At 42.5% G+C, this 15,362-nt stretch overlaps 1 protein-coding gene across 3 annotated transcripts in view; it reads left to right on the top strand.

Moving 5' to 3' along the window:
- LOC311020372 (leucine-rich repeat and fibronectin type III domain-containing protein 1-like protein) overlaps positions 1-15,362 on the top strand; it is a 138,744-nt gene that overhangs the window by 108,031 nt on the left and 15,351 nt on the right. For all 3 annotated transcript variants that reach the window (XM_084020370.1, XM_084020371.1, XM_084020372.1), the window contains exon 9: positions 13,414-14,063. In XM_084020370.1, coding sequence (XP_083876496.1) covers positions 13,414-14,063 — 650 coding nt within the window. The remainder of the gene's footprint in view (positions 1-13,413; positions 14,064-15,362) is intronic.

Here is a 15,362-nt window from a genome sequence, read left to right on the forward strand (position 1 = left end):
GGCAGTAGCTTTTCCCCCGCAGTCCTAATGTGAATAAAGCCTTCTAAATGGCCATTTTTGGGGAGCAGCGTGGAAAAAGAGACCACTACAGGACACTACATCCCTGCTGGGGTCCTTTATCAAGATATTTCCTCCCAGGCTTAAAGCTGACTGTGAACTCTGATCTCTAAATGCATGTGGAGAGGCAATTTCCCTACAGAGATCAATAACATGGCTCACTATAACCGGCCATGGAGAAGCAATGGGGTTGTTTAAAAGACCGTATCCTACAACGTTTTACATGTATCATACGTAATATGTACGTGTGATTGTAGATAAAGTCAGAGAAAATCAGAATGAACTGAGAGCAGAGGTCAACAGAAACATAAGCAAACTGCAACTGTTTATTAACATGGAGGAAACCATCATTTTTATTTTTATATCATCGTAGTATTCCAAAGGTCAATCCTGAGAAAATTACTTTTGTTTTTTCTCATAATGGACTTTGTTTCTTTTCAATCACGAGGTTAAATCACTGGAAAAACCTATATATCGGTATTATTATAATAGATTATGTCTATATTTAAAGGGCTGTAAGCTCAAAGCAGTATATGAATTGTTTAAGCTGATTGTTGGCTTGTTGGAGACGATAGTAACACGGGATTACTACTGACTTTATCTCATACAAGTTATAGGTCAATACACCTTTGTATTGAATTGTGTGTCTTTCAGGGATTCATATTGATTCATTTTTTATCTTTAAAGCCACAGTCATAATAGTGGAGATTAGCTATGTTCAAGCAGAAAACACAGTGACCACACCTGTGTGTGTTGCAGTCATACATTCAAGCATGTCACTCAGATTTTGCAGATTCATTATAACTTCAGGTGATGAGCACCATTCAAGTAACTATAAGTGGCATTGGGAGCTGTCCCTGTGTTTCCATGGGGCTCAGAAAATGCACGTCAGCCAGCTCCGACTGCCACAACAAAGACAGTTCCAGTCCACACTTAAGCAACCACTTGCTTTCCGTCCCCCATTCACTTTGCATTGTTCATCCCACTAACAGCCTGTCCCTAAAGGTCTGTTCCATATTGAGCAGCGAGATGCCATTTCCAACCTCCGTCCACCACAGAGAGATGCTATTTCCTTGCTGCATGCATACCTTATTCAAGACATACTGTACCTGCATTCTCGTTCCTAATGGACAGAATTAAACAGCAATCTGGCTGCTCTTTACTGACTGCTGTGCTCAGCCGTAAAATACCTTGCATCAAAAAAAGAAGAAAACAGCAGAAAGGTAAAAGCATTTATATTCACATGAAGAGTTTTGAATGGAATCCAGGTATTGTGTTATGATTAGTTATATACAGTATTTAACTGCAATAATACATTAACCAAAGCATAAGCTTCTTTGTCATATGACGACCAAACAATTCTGCTAATTGCTGTGACATTGTTGTAAAAATCTCTTAATTCTGATGCACAGTCACCCCAGACGTGTTACGTAACTTAAGTGACATACATACATAAGTTCAGTGCATTACCGAGTTACATGGGACACAAAGAGAAGTCCAATGGGTAAAAGACTGTCTGACAAACAACGCAGGAGAAAACATGTTTCAATTAACAAAAGGCACTTTTATTGTGTGGGAACACAATTTTAAGGAGACCAGGCTGCATTTTCCCACAGCAACACCCCGTTTAAGGGGGATCCCAGTGAGCTCTCATGCCAGGTGGAAGCCCCTCCAGCATGCCTCTCCAGTAAGTCCCAGGCCTGCCCTGGGCTGTCCTGTCAGTCAACCGTGATTGTTATACATTCAAAAGGGACGCTTGGCATCCCTTCCAGGTGCCAAACAGCTGGCTCCTCTGAATGCAGAAGAGCGGCAGTTTAACTCAGAGGATCCTCTGGACTGGCTGGCTCCAGAGTCACGCATAACGGAGCCCAGGAGAGAAACCTCGGTTTCGCTGCTGGAATCCATAATCATATTCATTTGGTCACTACCCACAGCTCTCGTCCACATGGAAAGGTTCAAATAAAAACTGACTGATGAATAAAGATGTATGCATTGCGACTGCACTTTCTGCCATCCCAGTGAATTACTTTTACCAGATTTAAAAAGCCGCTTTATATAACCGGTAGAGGAACCTTTTTTTTAAAACCAGGACCAGAGATCGACTTTTGCAGCAAAACGCTTCATTGCACGCAGGAAATCACAGTCGGTTATACAATCGAAGTTCATCATTTGTGAACAAAAATACCACCGTAATGTCACAGCATTGGACTTCAACTTGGGTTCAATTTCTTATCCATGTCCAACGCATTCTGTGTAAAAAAATGTCTCACCGCAATATCACATGCTCCCATCACATCTCCAGCATGTAATTGCTCAAACTTGTTTGTCAGCTAGCAAGATAAGAAAATGCATTATAGTCTCCATAAAAAGATAATGTGAATTGGTATTCCCTGTGTACTGCACTCATAAATCAAAATTATCTTGGCAAGTAAAGAGAAGGGAAACGACTTACCATTATGATCAGTCATGTATTTTGTAGCCATCTTTTAAACAGCATGCAATCAAAGATGAGATCTTTTCAGTTGCTTACAATGAGACAATTACTGCCGTTATGATAAAACTTCACTTTGGCTTGTGTATAGCGGACAAAGCATCTCAGCCTCTCAATCAGAACCAGGGACTATAAAGAGTTTGATCCAAAACGACGGTTATTGTTTGGCATTTAACAATTACAGCTGCATCCCGGATATGATGCAGCTGTTGGAGCATCCTGTTTCATATGTCCATCCATCCATTGTCTACCGCATATCCTGTATTCAGGGTCGTGGGGGGGCTGGAGCCGATCCCAGCTGACATTGGGCGAAGGCAGGGTACACCCTGGACAGCACGTCTATCACAGGGCCGACATATAGAGACAAACAACCATTCACACACATCCATTCACACCTGAGGGCAATTTAGAGTCATCAATCAACCTATCCCCATCCTACATGTCTTCGGACTGTGGGAGGAAGCCGGAGAACCCGGAGAGAACCCATGTTACACGGGGAGAACATGCCCTGTTTCATTTGTGCAGAATCTAAATATATTGTAGAGATTGTTGGAAGACATAACTGGTGTTTGAGCATTTAGCATATGCCACCTCAGCAAACTTGGCACTTGAGGTGCTAGATTCCCCTATAATTACACACAATGCTATCCACAATAATTATGGGGACAGTGTTTAAAATGTGTGTGTGATTAGTGTTGAAAGCAAAACACACACGACAATTAGAGTAGCGTCAAACCTCACACAGGGATAGGGTCGGTATCGCCCTCATTACTGCTGGGAAAGTTGCTCATAAGATCTGGAGATGGTGGTTGCATGCTAACTAACTAATAAATCAAAATAATGAGAGGAAGGGCAGATTGGTTCGGGGATTCCCTTTGGGTCAGAAGGATTGGACCAGGTGGATTATAGGTGTGTTCAGGCCAGGAGGAGGAGAAATAAAAAAGATGTATAAAAAAGTAAATGTAAGAAGAAATATATGGAATCCGGAAAAGTGAGTCCAAACAATATGTTGTCCTTCAGAGTGACTGTCTCTAGATAAAGGTGCAGGTGGTTCCACCATTACTTGGTTACTGCTGTCCTCTCATCGTCCTCGTTAGTCAGCATCTGTCAAAGCGTTCTCCTGGTCACGATTAAAGTGCTGAAGTCAGTTTGGGCTTGTGAGCATTTTCTGCTCGTCTTTTAAATCAGCCAATCACAGAGGTGTTAGCTTGTTGTTGTGGGTGTCTTGCATGCTCTGTTGTTTGCATGTTGTTGAGTCTTAAAAACTAAGTTTCCAAAACTAAATAAGCTGTAACACACTCTATAATGTGGAATTCACATTGGACAAAGTAATTTGCAAAAGAAGGATTGTATGAATAATATTGCGTTATTTCTCATCAACCCGGACTCAATCGATAATACTCTTCTCTGAAAACATAAAGAAAAAACGAAATTGATTTAAAAAGGGCACGCTGGGTGAAAGACAAATGGGCAAGCATCTTCCACTGTATGGATCTATCATTTGGATTTTGCTTTCATCAGTCCCTGCTCTTTATAATTGATCCAGGTCTCTATTGGCTCGTACTCCGGCACTGACTGCACTATACAGTATTTCACCATTTTCCTGCTTTGCAATCATCTTTAGCTCCAATGATATTGAAACAGTGGAGTTTATATTTTGTTGGCAGATTTAGATAACTGGATTCAAAATAATCCTGTGCCATATAACAGAGCCTCGCATATTTTAACTGACTCGCTGAATTTCTAAAAAAAAAAAAAAAAGGAGGGAGGGAGGGAAGCAAAGCAGAAAGAAAAATAGTTAGGGTGCAAAATAGAAGGAACAGAGTGTTATACTACTTATACTTTGTTACTTACAATGTCAGGCAGAAAATAGACTATGAGCAACAATGATCATGACACAGGTAATTAGGTAACGATGTACAGTATAAGCTACCCAGCGACCCCACTGACATCTCCTAAAGAGACTGTATGCCATCTTGCCTCAATTTTAATGAGCTGCCCACAAAAGAAGATGTATCTAAAAAGGCAGAGGTCACTTCTGGAAATAGGTTTGATTTTTCAAATGCCACCGAAATATCAGCACACATCTTGCCAGCCAAGTGTTCAGTGGGCTGTAAGCACACTAACTGATACCGACTGGCTGAGCAGTTGCTGAATGTCTTCAGGAGTTCTCTGAAGCCTACTTATTACCAGCCGCTCTGCTGGGTTTTTGTTTTCACCTTATGAGTCTCTGTGTGTGTGTGTGTGTGTGTGTGTGTGTGTGTGTGTGTGTGTGTGTGTGTATGTGTGTGTGTGTGTGTCATCAAGGTCTTACAGATATGTTATTCATATCGAATTGAAGAGGGGTGGAAACCAAATGGATGATGGGCTATTCACCGCCCCATGTTATGCCCCCATTTAACACCCCTGGCCCAATTTCACATCATACGATATTACAGGTGTATAGTTGAGATCAAAATAAAGACAGAGCTCCAAGATGAGTGTGGTCCTAGCAAGGGCGCTGGAGGTAGAGAGGTAGGAAGTGGGGAAGGGGCATGGACTGTATATTAGAATTGTGGAGTTTATGAGACCATAAAATAATGATTACTGAGATAATAAATCAAGTGAGAAGAGGGGTCATTAGAACTTATTTTGCATAGTCTGGCCACATAGTGAGGAGCAGGACAGGCCAAAATTAGGACACGGAAAAAAGATAAATGTACATTAACACTGTGAAATGTAAGGGGAGCTTTTATTTTGAACTAAGTAGTCCATTGCAATGTGCCCAACTACATCTGCACTGCAGTTAAAAGTGGTTTTTAATGAGCTCTCAGGTCCTAGTGTGTTAAGAAAAAGTTAAGTTTGGAAAGTTACATTGCACAATGTAGAAATCATATTGTAATTATGTCTGAGAAAGCAAATGGGACAGCAGCACATGCCACTGTGAATGTTATTGAAGTTGTTGTGCCAGTGGGTAGAGTTGCTTGAAAAACAGTTGCATATACTATATAATTATTTAAATGCAAATGTTATTGCAAGGTTGTCTCAACAACTCGGAAATCTGATCTGCCTGAACACGAGCGTGTGAGAGTACGAAAGTTAATTTGTACAAACGGATAGGCAGCGAAATTGGAGATGTTGGGAGAAGGACGGAGGGAAGGAAATGGTATGCAGGTTCTCGGGACAGAAAGGGAGATGCAATGATAATAAAAAGGAGAGGGAGGGACCGTGTCAAAACACTGCTGCAGTAGAATCCTAACAGATCTGGCTGCTCCGTGGAATCTTGAAATGACTGACTCAGTTCTCCAGGGGGAAGATGAAGGGTGACAGCTCACCTCCTAAGAGGGGGCAACAGTAGCAGGGCCCTGAGCTCACGAGGTCCCAACGGGGAAGTCAACACAGAATGGTTAATCAAGTGGCACTTATTTTCATAATTAGAGCTTGTAACATCTGATTTTGGCCCCCTGGGTCCTGTGAATACCAAATGGCTACTTCTGCAAAAAAAAGTTCTGAAATGTATTTCATCACATGTTCATGATTCCAATGATAAATACATGCAGTAAATAAAGTCACTGTGATAGAAGTCTGTGACAACTTTGAGGAAATCCTGTTTTGTGACTTGGAGTTTAATGTAGGTAAACACATCCATCCATCCATCCATGTCCAGTTCAGTGGCGTGTGTGTGTGTGTGTGTGTGTGTGTGTGTGTGTGTGCTGCAGGGACTTCACTGTCAACCCTTTGCCCTCCTCTACCCGGTACTGCCTGCACTGGAGGAATAATTGGCATATTAAATTATTTATAACAGCCAGGGCACATTATCATAAATATTCACTTGACGTTTTGCTTGGATCAACAGTCAGAACCAAGAGCTCCGGATGTGACTTCATGACATCTCGTGTGTGTGTACAGATGTGTGTGTGTGTGTGTGTGTGTGTTTGGAGGGCCCAGGGGCAGATTGATGGACAGTATTTACAAACAAAGTGCCCTCCCGTCAGTCAACTTCATTGAATGCGGACGGCATAAAAATGTCAGGCTCATGCACGGACACGGGTGTGCACGTGAGTATACATATCAAGCCCCGCTCACTCGTGAGCGCACACACAAGACTCGGTCTGCTGTTCTTACAAGCGCCTCTAACGAACCTGCCACTGTTCTCGCCTGGGACAAGACAATAATTACATGCTAACAAAGTAGGGCTGCTGATAACAAGTTTATTAGCATCCATTAATACCATCTGACCACAGACACCAAGGCCTTAATCAGCCTCTGCCTGACTACACCTCTGCTGTGCAGACACGGTGGCGGCACTTGTGCACTGAATGCCAAATCCAATGCGTGTGTATAGGAGTGACATCAGCTTTTTCATCCGGCCCCTATAATATAATAGGGTGAAAAGTTAGGTTAAAAAACATAATATATAGACTAAATTACATCTAACAAAATACTTTACTTCTCTACAACATCACTGTTTTTGTAGGCACAGCATTTTTTTTAATATGGGTTATCTGCCTGCCTGTGTTTTCAGACTGGAGAATAATGTAAGAGAAATAAATAATAATATATTGAAGCTGTATACAAATATTATTTATGGTAGGCAGAAAATCCAACATTGGCCAAAAGTACACATAGCATGTCCAAACTAACCTGCATACGTAGAGTATGTTATGGGAAAATCAATAACATATCATTCAGATGCAGATATAACATATATATAAACCCAGCAGCCACAATAACTGTACCCTAAATATTTCTTTTCGAGAGGACGCTACCTACCTCCCTAACGATATACAGTACAGCCTATAATGTGGCTGGACAGCTCTAGTTGTAGAATAAAGTATGCAAGGTATCTTCTATTGCCTCTGTTGCGTCCCCGTGCAGTTATCAAACAGTCAGATGGTGAAAAGTGTATTTAAGTCATGCTTTGCAGCAAACAGGCGAGGAATAACTCGGGGAAATGACAGCAATCCAGACAGTGATGACTTTGATTGTGGCGTCGAAAGCCGAGATGAAAAGCCAAGAAAGTAGAGTGTGTCGATCTATACTGCATTCTCTGTTGAAATGTAGAGATACATGAGAAAAGAAGGCGCGATGGCTTTAAAATGTACCGTCAGGAACAATTTCCTCTGAATCGGGGGCAACGTCACCGTAGCTGTTCAGCATTCAGGATGATGCGTGCGCTGTGACAGATTGCCCTCTTTCACAGAACAGAGGGTGGATGCCTCGCTCCCCCAGCTCTAACCGGTCACTGTGAAATGCTATCAGGCTCTCGGTGGAGGGGGAATGGTATAATGTAATAATAATAAAATACGATAATAAAATCGAAATTAGAAAGAAGAGAGATAGCTGGTAGAATAATGTAAACATGCCCAGCAAAAAAGTATGTGATTAGTAAGTTAGAGTGACTAAAGTTGCTGGTGAAGCTGGTTGAGGTGAAAACTGATGATCATTAATATAAACTATACACAAAACTGTTGAAGCGTAATCACAGGAACATATGAAAGTCATCCACTCTGCTTTTAATCACATAAAAAAAAAACTGTTATGGCATTAATATACTTTGTAGTGGATGCATTGAGTTACGGACAGGGTTTGTGCGGCTCATCAATACAATATCAAAATGGATATCACAAACGACGTACGACAAACAAAGTTATTTGAACCTGTGGCATTGCAGTCATCGATCTACTTGCTGTAATGAGATTTTTTTTTATGATGATTGAAAAATGTTTTTATTTATTTCAGGGAAAGTACAACCATCAGGTGACACGGCATAAAAGCACTTATGTTTACCCCCATTCCTTTTTTCTTAATACTGCTTCCTTTATGGATCTCCAGAAGCAGGACTTCAATACAGGATATAGGAGCCTTATATGGTATTACAGGGGCTTTCATTATGATGACTTACAATTCTTATGAATGGGTATAATATTCTATAAGCACTGATTGATCGTGAACAGGATGTAGTCGTGCAGATTTATGGCTGTAACTGTTAAACTTGATCAGGATACAAAAGATAGATGAAATGATTTTGCATATTGGTAAGCAGATTACACACTTTGAAAGGTCAGCAGTAAATGAGGTTCTAGTTTAAATGATTTGCACTTTCCCTGCAGGAGCAAGGTGTACAATGTTAATGGTGTGCTATACCCCAAAGTAACCTGAAGGTTTGGTGAGACAGCAAAAACAACGGGTCACACTAATGCAAAGCTTTTGCTGGCCTTGTTAAAGCAAGAAAGAACTGGGAGGGAAAAGGGAATATGTGGAGGAGTTGTCTGCAGCCGCGGCCATTTAAACACATTCATCAGGCTGTTGTTGGTATTTTTGTGCATGTATACAAAGAGCAAGATCACGTGGTGTGTGCTAATCTGTTCAATTCAAACACTGGGAGAGTTTATCTGTTTGCACTCTTTGCACTCTCGTTCATGTGTGTGTGTGTGTGTGTGTGTGTGTGTGTGTGTGTGTGTGTGTGTGTGTGTGTGTGTGTGTCCGCATGTCTGCCTGTGGGTGCGAGGGGTAAACAGAGGAGTGACAAAACACAACTGACTGCTGATCTGTTTATCAGCTGTGTGTGTGTGTGTGTGTGTGTGTGTGTGTGTGTGTGTGTGTGTGTGTGTGTGTGTGTGTGTGTGTGTCTGTTTGTGTGAGAGAGCGAGAGGGTTAGTTGTAAAAAATGTTTTGCTCAAAAGCTGCGTGTCTTTGAATCGTGGAGGAAAGGGAAACTCTCCTCAAGAGTGTGTGTGAACATGTGTGTGTGTGCGTGTGTGACTGTGTGTGTGATTGTGTGTGTGAACGTGTGTGTGTGTGTGTGCGTGCGTGTGATTGTGTGTGTCTATGGTTCAACCCATTAACTGAATAAATCATCCAGTATGATTACGGTGTCAAATGGGCCTGCTGAACCATTTCTGCTTTGCCCAGCAGTCCCCCCCCCCCCCAACAACACACACACACACACACACACACACACACACACACACACACACACACACACACACACAGTTTTTAACGGCACAACAGTCTACAGGATCCAAATCTCCCAGCCACGGTTAATTATTGATCGGCTGAAAGCGTTCCATCAATCCTCACATCTGCATAACTGTAGGTGTACAAAACATCAACAGATGCTGACCAGTGAGCAAATTAAATGCCATATGTCGATTTCATTCGATATAATTGAAATCGCTGCAATCCTTTTTTTTTGTACATCTGGTAACGGCGCACTAGGGCGGGGTGGGGGGAGCCGTTAAGAAAAGTGTTGAATAAGAAAAGCCTCCTTCAAGTGGAACACCCACTAGGTTTATTCTCCTGTGTCAGCAAACACTCACAGTCTGTTGAAGTGCCCTTGAGCAAGACGTTTAAATCCTTCATTGCTCCAAGGTTGTTCTGTAAATGACCTCTTTTGAAGTCATTCTGATTGAAATTGGAAAAAAAGAAAAACACCCGTAGAAAAACAGGAAGAAATGCATGATCACAAAGGTAAGAGTCGGCATTAAAGCATTCAGCTCTGCGCGGAACATTTAATCCTTGAGATTTAACAAGGCAGGGGTTGGTGGTTTAACATCCCCCCCAAGAATTCCCTCCACCTCATCCCTCCCACTCACTTCTCGGTTCATCTGCAGCTGCCTTTTAACAAAGCCTCGGGCAGCGGAAGGCTCCCACTTCCATACCTATTAAGAACAGAGGGCTTGCCGGCCGGGGGGGGGACGCCCCGGGATTTTCCACACTGATTTCCACCAGATCTGCCATCTTGACGATCATAAGGATTGTATTAAGGGGAGACGCTGATGGTCTGCAAACATTCTAGGGTAGCGTGAAGGGGTTCAAGTCTCCACTAGTCTGGTTGGACTAGATTGATCTGAGCTGCTTCAGTGATAACATTACTGATACTTATGACCGGGCGTCTGATCATGTCCAGTGGTGTGTGTGTGTGTGTGTGTGTGTGTGTGTGTGTGTGTGTGTGTGTGTGTGTGTGTGTGTGTGTGTGTGTGTGTGTTTACATATTTATGCCAAGATCGAAATGAATCACAAGCTAACACTAACGTTTGTTTAGGACTAGCAAATGCTTTACAGCGGTATATATTTATTTTTAAGGCGTTTTCATTTAATGTGTTACAGCATTAAGGATTAATTTGATTGATAATAAATCAAATCATATATCCTGAGGCAGGACCAGGGATTATTCCACAGTAGATTCACTCAAATAAAGCTGCAAACTTCCCTTTTTCATATTTTTCCCCACACAGAAGGATGTAACCTTCACCTGTTCTTCAATGTTGCCCGATCATTATGGACTACAATAAACCAAATCAAACCAACATTGAGAAGAAATTCACAGCAAATGACACCACAATGGGAAATCTGGAGTTCTGGCTAAGAACGCGGTGCATTACACACTGGAGCTCCTTCATCAGCTCTTCATGTTGTCATATGTTGGCAAATAATACATCACACTCCCCTGTCTGGCAGATTCTCACATTTAAAGTGATGACTCTGGGATCCCATCATTTGTGCTTCATTCATTAAAAAAAAAGGAAGATAAGCAATTTAGTCCCCCGTTCAAAAGTTGCTCCCTCTGTTTCCATGACAACTCAATTAGAATCAGTCACGACTTTTACACGCGTTTTGAGTCAGATGATTTCACTCACTTTTACACGCCTCACTTTGCGTGGTGACAATCACAGCTCATTTCCACAAGCAGCAAAAAGATAATGTTCAGCAACAGGTTACTTGAATGGAGTGTGTCAGATGACAGATGTCAGATCAGAGGCCCACATGTGCTTTGTGGTTTTCACTGAAGGACAGCCCTGGTCTCCTACTGATTTCCCTGAAGTTTCCCCCCTAATAATGATTAAGTCCATCTCTTGTGACAATGAGAAGAGAGACAAACAGACATGGTATCATTTTGTTCAAACACAGTTCAGAGACTTCCTAGTCTGTAGTATTTGAAGATTAATAAGATGGACAGTGGGGTTGTTTTCTATGACTATACAGTGTTTTGTTTTTTTCCCTTTCAGTACTCCTTTTGAAATTGCTTATCGGAATCCTCGCCCAGCTCTGCTCTCATGTCACGCTGTTACCCTTCGGCAAGACATCAGGGCAGTTTAAAGTTCCCTGGTTCCATTCCTATTTAGAACTGACTCCGAGGATCCTTTCACACCGGACTTCGCAGCCACACAAGGTCACACACGCAGCGTTTTCTGCCATGATATACTTCCTGGTGATGGTTCAATCCAATCCCGACTAGGCCAGCCAATACCCTACTGCCCACTGGCTTCCCCCCCCCCCCCAGCTCTATTTGACTGGGACTGTTTTTCAAAGCCTGTCTGTCTCTGTCCATAGGCGGAAACACATTCATGGGGGAGGGATGGGCACGAACAGAAATACTCACACATGGGGGAAAATGTGAATGGAGCAGGGAAATATGATTTAGATAAAACGTAGTAATGACACATGGGTGTTTGACAATTCCAGTAGTTACACTGAAAACCCCTAGAGAGAGCAGAGAGACAGAGACAGAAAGAGAGAGAGAAACTAAGATAAGCAGAGAAAAGCCACTGCTCCCATTTACCGGGCAGATCCCCCCCCCACACCCCACCCCGGATTTCCCCTAGGAAAGCAGCATCCTGCAAAAGAAAAACTACCGCCACAGTATTTACCTCGTGAAAAACCAAGATAGAAGTTGACAATGGTAAGAATCAGAAATGCGTTTAATCAGAGAATGATGATCTCTGCAGCTGTGGGAGATGGGAGCCGTGTGAGTGTTTGTCACGTCGCAGCCTTATGAATTCTAACTCTGTGGGGAAATAAGAACGATGAGGTGGCTGCTGTGCCACAGGCGGCACAGCATGGAAATATATGATGATGGCGCATGTGTCACCGCTGCAGCTTTCGCTTAATAGCACACAACAGAATACAAGGGGGGCAATACAAGCAGATGTTATCGTAAGTCATTTTGGGCAAGGATTTTTTTTGTTTTGTTATATGACTCAGTGTTGCTTGTTCGATGCTACAGTGTGGCGGTGAATGGACAGGGTTGGAGAGAGCAGCTTTGTGTTGGCAGGTACGTCTGCTTTCTGTTGCCAGTTGTTCCTCCATCTGGCTTGTATGAGAGCAGCTCCACCGCGCAATGTCATTGCGACAAGATATTGTGACATAATTTGGCGGGCAGCATAATGGCCGTACTGCTCATCTCTGATTGTCACACAATTGGGATGCGTTTAAAGAGCAACTTACGCCCATGGAAATCCCGCCTCTGCTGATCTGGTGGTTTAACTTCTGACCTTGCTGCAGTGAAGTACGGGTGAACTCCTGTTCACATCACGATTGGGTTCGGTCAAAGGAGCCTGAAACTGGCAGCAATACACCGCTTTTCAGCCTGGTGCCAAGTTACACAACACCACTTTCTACCACTTTCCACTTTCTATTTAGCTGTAATATGGTTGAACCATCTAAAGCAGCAACTCGCCCAGGTATATTTATATTATAGGTGTTCATGCAATACTTTATCCTTTTCCACGGCTGATGAAAAAAAAATCTTTATAATTTTCTAAGAATTTTCTTACAAAGAAGTTTGTAATCTGAGACACACTTTGTGGAAAATTACATTTTTAAGAAGGAAACCTTCATTAAGCCGAGTGAATTTATCATTTACAAGATATATATTTTTTTCTCTGTATATTTTGAATTGCGTGCAAGCACATTTCTAATTGTTGCATCTTCAGCTACTCTGCTGGAGAAGTGGTAATTAATTAGAAGTGTATCAATTTAATGTAGTCTGTTTTTTTATAATTACTACTAAATTATGTTTCCCAAAAAAACTTTATTCATGTGTTTAGAGTTAGTAAATCCCTGACATAATACCTTTGTGTCTTTTCTCTTTGGTTTAACAGGATGATTCCATCCAGCAGCAACGACTTCCTGGTTCGTGATCTCGCCGCTGGTCGCAACTACGATCTCTGTGTCCTGAGTGTGTTTGATGATGTCATCACATCACTAACTGCAACACGTCCTTTGGGCTGTCTGTCATTCACCACGGACACAGAGTTTAGCCAGTGCCAGGCCTTGCACAGCCACTTCCTGGGTGGCACTATGATCATCATCATTGGAGGAATTATTGTTGCCTCTGTCCTGGTGTTTATTATCATCTTGATGATACGATACAAGGTTTACAGCCACCAGGGGGCGGGCCACGGAAAAGCAGCCATTGTGACGACGGCACCAAGACCGCAGAGCAACGGGCAAGGGGGAGGTGGACAGGTCCAAGTCCTCCCTCGCTCTGCCTCAAAAATGCCTGACAGTCATGACGACCAAGAATTTGCGGCGTCCAGGGCCATGTCGCCTAGCAACAACCTGAGAGACACTGTGGCATTGGTCGAGGAGGCGTGCGGTGGACGGAGCATAATGACAAGGACTGACTCCTTGGCCAATGAGGAGTTGCTCTCGCCCACCAAGGCCTGCTTTTCCTCCAGGGTCGCCATCGAGATGAAAAGCAGACCGCCGTCTGTCGCCAAAGAGCCCACCTCCCCCAAGGAACTGGCAGGTAATAGAGAGAGGGATCGGGGGGGACATAGAGGAGGCAAGTAGGTAGCATTACAGAGAAGTGGAAAGAAAGACAAAAGCTGATAGAGAAAGAGTGGGTAATTACCAAGAAGGGAGAAAAAAATACAGTCCAACAGAAAGAGATGGAGGATGAGAAATAGTCAATGTGCAATTGAGGGTGTGAAATTGAGCAAGATAATGACAGAGTGTGGAACAGTGAGAAAGTGAGTGTGAATGAGAGGAGACGCCGTCGTCGTGCATTGAGAAGAACGTAAAAGGGAACACGTGTTCTGTCTGTAGAGCTGAAGTCTGTACGGTTGTTAACAAATCAGAGCGCTCGCCTCTCGCTCTGTATAACAAACGTTTTATTCATTTTTCCACGTGAAATCATAAAAAAAACCTGTATGCCGTGAAGTGGAGTTAACTTATAACCTCACGTCCTCCAAGCTCATTGATTTCTTTTTATTCTGCTCTTGCCAATTACTGAGCTTCATTTTTGAAAAATGGAAGATAATTTAAATTGTATAAACCAAAGGCTTCAAATCCCTTAAGTTTAAGAAATTACTTTCGTTTGGCCAAGTTATATGTACCACGTTGCAAGTAACAGCAGGTTTTTGGTGCTTTTTCCTTGTGCAAAGTCTGAAGTCAGAGGAGAGGGGGATTTGGTTATGCAGGTGGGAGCACCCATCACATCAAAAATCATTCCTTGCATGTCTATTAGGGTGTAAAGTATTAGCCCCTGTTAAAGTGATGGTTCGGGGTGAAATACACCCTAGGTCATTTCCACCATGACATCCAGCCAAATACCCCCTCGGAAGCATTTTTAGCGATGGTCAGCATTGGTCAAGATAGGGCTATCAGCCGAATGGCTTAGTACTAGCGCGATGGTGCATAGTGTATATCTCGTAAATTACCCCACTGATAATGCATGGAATGTTACCAAACGTCTGCAGTGTTTAATTACCCAGCTGTTTCCGTGACGCGAGTTTCACGCCAGAGTATGAAAAAGTTTCGCAGATTTTTTATAAATGCTTGTATTATCATGTCAACACTTGTCGACCTGATAATAGAAGCATTTATAAAAAAAAATAAGCAAAACTGCCATCAGACACCAAACGAAGAAGAAGAAGAAGCTGGGTAAACACGGAAGTGCCGTCTACGCAACAGCGGTAGCTTTAGCAGTAGAAGCTATCAAGCAAGTGTTCTTTTAAATAAACTCCTGGTTTACTTACAAACTTTCAAATGCCTCGTTTTGTGAGTACAGACCCTTTGTGTACTACTGCAGAAGTTTGGTAACATT

The sequence above is a fragment of the Eutrigla gurnardus genome (genome assembly GCF_963514095.1).
Source record: "Eutrigla gurnardus genome assembly, chromosome: 10".
NCBI lineage: Eukaryota > Metazoa > Chordata > Actinopteri > Perciformes > Triglidae > Eutrigla > Eutrigla gurnardus.